General features: G+C 54.6%; 1 protein-coding gene across 4 annotated transcripts; it reads left to right on the forward strand.

Annotated features, from left to right (window-relative positions):
* The first annotated feature begins 711 nt into the window (after positions 1-711).
* On the forward strand, positions 712-4,072 carry IRGC (immunity related GTPase cinema). 4 transcript variants are annotated; one of them, XM_003799491.3, is made up of 2 exons: positions 712-841; positions 2,548-4,072. In XM_003799491.3, exon 2 carries the CDS (start codon positions 2,615-2,617, stop codon positions 4,004-4,006), a length of 1,392 nt encoding a protein of 463 aa, XP_003799539.1. In that variant the 5' UTR covers positions 712-841; positions 2,548-2,614; the 3' UTR covers positions 4,007-4,072. The 4 variants fall into 4 exon arrangements, with proteins under 4 accessions (XP_003799539.1, XP_012666619.1, XP_012666621.1 ...); XM_012811165.2 differs by having other exon boundaries at positions 779-841; positions 2,439-4,066; XM_012811167.2 differs by having other exon boundaries at positions 783-841; positions 2,651-4,066.
* Positions 4,073-8,417: the final 4,345 nt, after the last annotated feature.

Genomic DNA, 8,417 nt, shown 5'->3' on the forward strand with positions numbered 1-8,417 from the left:
CAATGCCCGGCTATTTTTTGGTTGCAGCCATCATTGTTGTTTGGCAGGCCCAGGCTGGATCCACCACCTTAGGTGTACGTGGCTGGTGCCTTAGTCACTTGAGCCACAGGCGCCCAGCCATGACCCAGTTTTTATCATTAACTTTCACACTTGTTTGGGTAACTGGGAGTCCCCCAGAGTGGAGGCCAGAGTGGCAGCAGGGCCAGGCTCTCAGATGCCAGGCTGTGAATTTGAGACTTTGTCCTGGGATGATGAGACCGTGCAGGGTTTTGAACAAGTTAGAAAAAGCCTCTCTGGGCGGTGCCTGTGGCTCAGTGGGTAGGGCACTGGCCCCATATACCAAGAGTAAAGGATTTGAACCTGGCCCAAGCTAGCTAAAACAGCAGTGGCAACTGCAACAAAAATAGCTGGGCGTTGTGGCGGGCACCTGTGGTCCCAGCAACTCAGGAGGCTGAGGCAAGAGAATTGCCGTAGCCCAAGAGCTGGAGGTTGCTGTGAGCTGTGACTTCACAGTACTCTACCGAGGGCGACAAAGTAAGACTCTGTCTCAAACACCTCCCCCCCAAAATGAAAAAGCCTCTCTGGGGCCCTAAATGGGGACTGGGGACCCAGTGTGACTGGGTGGTTGCCCCATGAGTGGATGGGGGTTGGGGTCCCTGCCCCACCTTGGGGCCCCACCCTTGACATCACTATCACATTATTGCACTCAGGCTGGCCAGCCAATAAGCTGCTGCTTGATGTTATAATGTCTCCTAGCAACAGGCTCTGACCTCCTACTAACAGAGGAGGAGACCTCACCAGTGGGGAGAGAGTGAGGGGAGAGGGAGAGCCTGCAGGGCAGGTGAGTCCTCTGGGACCGGGCTCTCCAGTTGGCCCCGGGGTGGGTGAAGCCAGGGCCTAACGCTGCCAGTCCCAAGTCCCTCAGTCCATAATCTAGACATGCACTTGTCTGCCCCTCAGGACCTGTCTGGGGTTCCCCCTCTTTACTCCCCAGGCTATACCTAAGATGAGGTAGGGAAAGAGCCTAGGGGGAGTGGGGACAGCATGAGGGAAATGCCCCTCTCCCAACCCAGCACAGCAGGAGCAGATCTGGCAGGAACTATGTGAGAAGGACACATTTCAGGAGGGGATGGGAAGCAGAAGATGGGAAAAAGAGTGGGAGGGGAGGGACAGGGGGAGGCCAAGGAGACAGGACGGGAGACAGAAGCTGCAGCTGAAGGGAGAGCAGTCCTCCAGGCGGGATGGGGTTCAAGTCCTGGCTGTGCCTCTGGGGTAGACATCGCTTGTCTTGTCTGAGCCATAGTCTCTCTCGCTCTCCGTGTCAGCTGGGGACAGTGACCAGGGCATTCTGAACAGTCCTCCCCCACCCCCAGATTAATATGAGGGTACAAACAATTAGGTTACAATGTTTGCATTTGTTAGAATCTCTGTTGTAGTTGTGTCCAGCACCCAGGAGGGGTGCCAAAAACCCCTACATTGTGCTTGTTAAGTGAGAGCACATCAATCCCCCGCTGGCCTCCACTCTCCCTTCCTTTAAGAGTCTTAATAAGTAAATATACAGAGTGGTCATGAACTTTATGGCCACCTGTATTTTAGAGGCAAATGGCCAGAAATGGACAGTAGTGTGAACGGAAGAGAGAAAGCCACAGGAGCTCCCAGGCACAGAGGATGGGATCTGAAGAGAGATCATTGTGATAGGCGCTCTGGAAGGTGGGAGGGGAAACCGAGGCCAGGAGGTGAGGAACTTGGCCCAGCAAGGCTTGATGACAATGCCTGTAACACAGAACACCTGCCTGGTGCTAGGTACTGTTTTAAGCGCTTTCTGTGTAATAACTTGATTCTCCACCATCCTAAGAGGTGGTTTGCTATTATTATCATTATTATCCTCATCTTACGTTGAGGACAGTGAGGCAGGAAGTGGGGGGACTTGCCCCACATCACTCAGCGAGTATGGGGCAGAGTCAGGTTATGATCCTGGGGTTCTGGCTTTAGGTGTGGATCCCCTCATGGCTGCTCTATACTGTCCCCACACCAATGGCAGCTGTGCAGCTGTGACCCAGGCCAGGAGCTGGGGCTTAAGCCCTTTTCCCTGAAAGCCTGTCTAGAAAATGAAAATATGGAGCCGTGGTTCAGATATTATGAAGAATTCCCATCAGCATCAACAGCATTAGACGAAGGCCTGGGCCCTTCTAAGCACAGGGCCTTACCAGGTGCAGGCACACCCATAAAACTGGCCCCGCTCCTAGGTTACCCCATAGACTCCTGACAGTGCCTCCAGAGGCAGCCTGGTCTTTATGCCTGTTGCCTAGAGAAGCAAACAGGCACAGAGAGGTGCTTCATTTTGCCTCAGGTCACACAGCAAATCAGTAGCAGAGAGGGGCTGTGAACCTGGGCCTGTGGAATCCCAAAGTCCCCTAACTCAAGCCCTGAATTTTAAGGGAGAGACAGCTGTGGGGTTCCAGAGGGCCTTCTCTCACATCCTTGGTGTCTCTCTCTCCTTTTCCTATGCCAAGGCCCAGGAGACGGCAACGGCTTCCTTCTCCACAGACGCTGAGGATCACGGCGCCCTGTGACTCTCCCCTGTCCCCTGCCACCCTCTGAACCACTGGTCACCATGGCTACTTCAAAGTTGCGGTCAGTGCCTAGGGAGGAGGAGACCACCATCCTCATGGCCAAGGAAGAGCTGGAGGCCCTCCGCACGGCCTTTGAGTCGGGGGACATCCCCCAGGCCGCCTCCCGCCTCCGGGAACTGCTGGCCTCCTCCGATAGCACCCGCCTGGAGGTGGGTGTCACGGGCGAGTCGGGGGCCGGCAAGTCGTCCCTCATCAATGCCCTGCGTGGCCTTGGGGCCGAGGATCCCGGCGCGGCTCTCACTGGCGTCGTGGAGACCACAATACAACCCTCGCCCTACCCGCACCCACAGTTTTCTGACGTGACCCTGTGGGACCTGCCAGGGGCTGGCTCTCCGGGCTGCCCGGCCGACAAGTACCTCAAGCAGGTGGACTTCAGCCGCTATGATTTCTTCCTGCTGGTCTCCCCGCGCCGCTGCGGGGCGGTGGAGAGCCGCCTGGCCACAGAAATCCTGCGCCAGGGCAAGAAGTTCTATTTTGTGCGCACCAAGGTGGACGAGGACCTGGCTGCCACGCGCACCCAAAGGCCCTCGGGCTACAGCGAGCTTGCTGTCCTGCAGGAGATCCGGGACCACTGTGCCGAGCGGCTGCGGGCAGCTGGTGTGTCCGACCCCCGCATCTTCCTGGTGTCCAACCTCTCGCCCACCCGCTACGACTTTCCCGTGCTCGTGTCCACCTGGGAGCACGACCTGCCAGCCCACCGGCGCCACGCGTGCCTGCTGTCCCTGCCTGACATCTCGCTGGAGGCCCTGCAGAAGAAGAAGGACATGCTCCAGGAGCAGGTGCTCAAGACGGCCCTGGTGTCGGGCGTCATCCAGGCCCTGCCAGTGCCCGGGCTGGCCGCTGCCTATGACGACGCCCTGCTGGTCCGCTCGCTGCGCGGCTACCACCGTAGCTTTGGCTTGGATGACGACTCGCTGGCCAAGCTGGCCGAGCAGGTGGGCAAACAGGCAGGGGACCTGCGCTCGGTCATCCGCTCCCCACTGGCCAACGAGGTCTCTCCTGAGACCGTTCTGCGACTCTATTCCCAGTCGTCCTATGGCGCCATGCGGGTGGCCCGTGCCTTTGAGAAGGGCATCCCTGTGTTCGGAACGCTGGTGGCTGGCGGCATCAGCTTCGGCACTGTCTACACCATGCTCCAGGGCTGCCTCAATGAGTTGGCTGAGGACGCCCAGCGTGTCCGCATCAAGGCCCTGGAGGAGGAGGAGCCCCAGTCAGAGGACAGCTTGGAGGCGGCTGGTGACAATGGTGTAGAAAAGCGGGGGTCCGGAGAAGGAGGTGGAGAGGAAGCCCCACTCTCAGCCCGCAGGAAGCTCGGCCTCCTCCTCAAGTACATTCTCGACAGCTGGAAGAAGCGAGACTTAGAAGAGAAGTAAAAGTGCAGCCCTCACCCCTTGCCTCGCCCACAAACTAAGCCTTAACAAAGCCAACCAAACAAACAAAACAAGGCCAGTGTGGTGAAAATGAGAGCTGTAGTTGCTGAGGGGCAGGGGCATGGAGGGGACAAGCGGTGAATGACCCGAGCTCCCGGTCTGGGCAGCACAGGGTGACCAGGGAGGCAGGGGGCCCATGTCCAAGAGGGTTGTGCTGAAGGGGATAGGAATGACCTCGGGAGAGGTTCCAGGTGTGGGTGGTAGGCCCGGGGCTCCTTGGTGGCCCCCTAGTGGCTAAGGGGGACTTCTTGTGTGGCAGCAGGATAGCAGCCCCAAACAGGAGCCAACTGTGAAGCTGACAGGGTGCTTGAGTGGTGATTGGGTCCTACCAAGGTACTTTAGTTTCAATCTCATATTCTTTTCTGAGAACCTGTCCCTAAAAGCCAGTCAGTGCCTGGGATGGGTACAATGGTGCCTAGCAACTAGCTGAACAGGTAGGGCGAGCAGGTGTCCTGGGCCCTGAGATCTGTGGCCACGGGGTTCACCTCCATGTGGGGCTTGGGGGAGACAGAATGAGAGTAGAGAGGAGAGAGCATGAGTGGATAGTTTCCATGAGCATCAAAGGAGAAAAGAAGCAGAGGGCACAACTCTGTGTGGGATGGTCTCATCCAGGACGGGAGCGAGTATGTCTCAGGAGGTGAGTGTGTGTGGCAAGACTTCTGGTATATCTGTGATTGGGAGGAATCTTGGTAAGTCTCTGTGATTTTGATGCCACGGGTCTAAGACTGTGATGTGTTTGCTGAGTGTGGGGTCATCTGTCTCCGTGTGTTTGCGTGGGAGATGTGTGTGATTACTTAGACTCTGCTGGGGGGGACTGTGTGGAGAGGTTTCTAAAAGCTGCACCTGGCTGAGTGACAGTGGGCACGTGCAACATAGGGGCTGAGGCTCCTTTTGTCTGGCGCAAGCATCCCTGGGAGACCAGACTCCTAAGCGCTAACTAGGTGCCTCTCTCTGTGCTTGGTGCAAAATGACGCACTCATTCCTGCTGATGTATCAGCTCTTACCTGCTGAGTCGAGGGTCACACGTGCTTAAAAAGTTAAAGAACTACCAGACCAGGAAGTCTGGACAGGTCAGGATCAGGGTTGCCCAAGGGCTTCTGAGGGGTCAGACAAGGCTCAGGGAGGGGCTGGATTTAGGTGCAGGGAAGAGGGTCAGTTTCTAGGTGGGTGCCTCCAGTATGGGGGCAGTGAGACCACCTTGTGTAGTGAATAAAGAAACTGCCACGGGCCGGGCATGGTGGCTCATGCCTATAATCCTACCACTCCAGGAGGCTGAAGTGGGTAGATTGCCCAAGCTCACGAGTTTGAGACCACCTGAGCAAGAGTGAGACCCCCATCTCTAAAAATAGGGGGATGTTGTGGCAGGTGCCTGTAGTCCCAGCTACTGGGAGGCTGAGGCAAGAGAATCGCTTCAGCCCACGAGTTTGAGGTTGCTGTGATGTCACAGCATTCTACCAAGGCTGACAAAGTGAGACTCTGTCTCAAAAAAAAAAAAGGAACTGCCATGAAGCAGAGTTGCTGCTGGGAAGGTAGGGGTTTCCTTGAGAAAGGGGAAGGGGCCCAGGAAACTTTCAAGTGGGCAGAGAAGATGCCTTCATCCTGAGCACAGGCTCCTGGGGGAGGTATAAGCTTGGCAGTGCAAGATGGGAGCTCAGATCCATGGCTTGAGGAACTCAGCCAGGGTTGAGAGCAATTGGTCAGTGACTAAGGGTGGTGGGGGAGGTTCAGGGTCCTGGCATATGGCAGGAGCCCCTATTTGAGATCCTGCAGCCTGGGGAGCAATAACATGACCTGGGCCTCCCTTTGGAGAGTCACCTAGGTGCCTAGTTGGCTTGAGGAGAAGCCTCTACTATCTTAGGGGAAAACAATACCTGGGAGCTGAGTCCTCTCCCAGACTTTGCCACCTCTGCCATATGGGTGAGGAAGAAGACCAGGTTGGGTGGTCCATGTTGGAGAAACCTCCCAAGGTCCACGAAGATCACAAGGCAGCCCTGGGAGCCATGTACAAGGCGCAGCATGCCAGAGGTGCTAAAGGGATGGCCTTACACCTAGGTGCTCACGTCTACTCCCAGTAGGTTTTTCCAGAATCTGGTGATGGTTCTAGCTTCATTTGGGGGGCCTCAAGTTTCCCCTGACTCTAGGAAACAATTCCAGACTATGAGTTCATCTTTACCTGGAGGACTGAGGGAGTGATGATTCCCTTTGCCATAGGAGGGCTCTGTGCCTCGCAAAGGGCCCCCCTCTTCCTGGGAGGCCTCTCTGCTGGCTCTGCCAGGACTACTTGGGGTTCACATGGGCACTTCTGCATCAAAGGGGGTCTAAGAGATTGTGGTAAGGAAGTCCCTAGATGCACAAGACAGAAGGCTCTTTCCAAGTCCAGGCTCCAGACCAGCCCACATCCCTGTATCCTGCAGGTCCTTACACTTAGTGCTAAACACAGGATTCCTTGGCTCCTGTGGGGCCAGGATGGAAAGGCCAGAAATGAACATCACATGCTCTTGACACCGGTCTGAGGTTTCAGTGGGACACAGTGGGTTACTTTTGTTTCCTGTCTCCCCTTCTCTCCTATCAGCCAACTGGCCCACACATCCTGTCCCTTCTTTCTCCATCTCTTCCTCTCTTGACCTCATCCTGACAACCTCAGCTGGTTCCAGTTCAGGCCTTGCCCTTTCCATTCACTTCCTGCCCCACCCTCCTGCTTCTTTTCCCAGCCCCCAGTCCCAGTAAGACCACAGAAGAATCTTTCTGATGTTCCCTGCTCCAAACTTCTGTGGCTCCCCACAAAGATCCAGATGCTTGTCTGGACATTCTGGGCCCTCTCCAAGCCAGTCTTTGCCTAAACCTTGCCAATAGCAAAACCTAAGTCTTCCTAAGACAGCAGAACTGGGTTGACTCTGAGGAGTCAGCGCTCTATTTCACAGGTGAGGAAACTGATGCCTCCATCCTATCCTGCCCTTATAGAAGGGGAAATACAGGCTGCAGTGGGAATGTGACCTGCCCAGTGTTGCCTGCCAAGTCCCTGGCATATCTGGGACCCGATTTGATTGTGTAATCTCTGGGTGTTTGTGCTGGCTGTCCCTGTCTGTCATACCAGCAAGGATACCAGAGCCCAGTGGCAGGACAGGGGTTGCCTAGGTGTGTGCTACAGTCTCCGAGCAGACACAGGTACTCAGAAAGCAGGTGGGGGGTGAGGGGCAAAATTTCAATACATGAGCCAGATCAGTTGGGCCTCTCTTTTCCCAGGTCTGAGACTGTTAGCACCCAAAGAAGTCTTGGTATGTGTGGGTGTTCATTTGTGTGATCAGGGCAGCAGGGGGGGTTGTATGGCAAAAGGGTCTGAGGGAGCTGGTCCATGTCCTCGGTCTAGGGTGGGCTAATAGTCATTTAGCAAGCAATTTTCCTACTCTGTATGGTAGGAACACTATGAAATTATGCATCTGGTTAGAACAGTGCCTGGCCCAGAGCAAATGTTCTACCAGAGATGATGAAGTCCTAGTCCTTAATCACTGCCTTCTTTTGTTGATCACAGTGTCTTGTGCGTGGTTAAGTTGCAAGAAATGTTATTTAAGAGTTTGGATTCTAGGTTGGGTGCGGTGACTCACTACTGTAATCTTAGCACTCTGGGAAGCTGAGGTGGGAGGATTGCCTGAGCTCAGGAGTTTGAGACCAGTCTGAATAAGAGCAAGACACCGTCTCTACTAAATAGAAAAATTAGCCAGGTGTTGTGGTGGGCACCTGTAGTCCCAGCCACTTGGGAGGCTGAGGCTTGAACCCAGTAGCTTGAGGTTGCTGTGAGCTATGATATCACCAGGCACTCTAGCCTGGGATAACAATGTGAGACTCTGTTTCAAAAAAAAAAGTTTGAGGCTTGGTGCTCGTAGCACAGTGGTTACAGAGCCAGCCACATACACCGAGGCTGGAGGGTTTCAACCCAGCCTGAGCCATCTAAACAACAATGACAATTGCAACAAAAAACAGCCAGGCATTTGTGGCGGGTGCCTGTAGTCCGAGCTACTTGGGAGGCTGAGGCAAGAAAATCGCTTAAGCTCAGGAGTTTGAGGTTGCTGTGAGGTGATGCCACCACACTTTACCTAGGGTGACATAAACTCTGTCTCAAAAAAGAAAAAAAAAGTTTGAATTCTAGAATCAGAAGATCTCAGTCCCATTCCTAATACCCATGCCCTAGCTGGTAGCCTTGGGCAGGTTAATCATCCTCCTGTCAGTGAGAAATATAAATAGTAAGAAAATCTCCTTTTCCAGGTGGTTATGAGCCAGGATATCTAGCAGTGATAAATAAGTGTTAACTAAAGTAAAGCATTTAGCCTGCATATTATTATACTCTTAATATTACAAA

Source organism: Otolemur garnettii, unplaced genomic scaffold, assembly GCF_000181295.1.
Source record: "Otolemur garnettii isolate 467f Iridium unplaced genomic scaffold, OtoGar3 scaffold00152, whole genome shotgun sequence".
Lineage (NCBI taxonomy): Eukaryota > Metazoa > Chordata > Mammalia > Primates > Galagidae > Otolemur > Otolemur garnettii.

Excerpts from the sequence above, each read along its gene's own strand:
- IRGC (XM_003799491.3), top strand. The coding sequence starts at position 2,615 with ATGGCTACTTCAAAGTTGCGGTCAGTGCCTAGGGAGGAGGAGACCACC.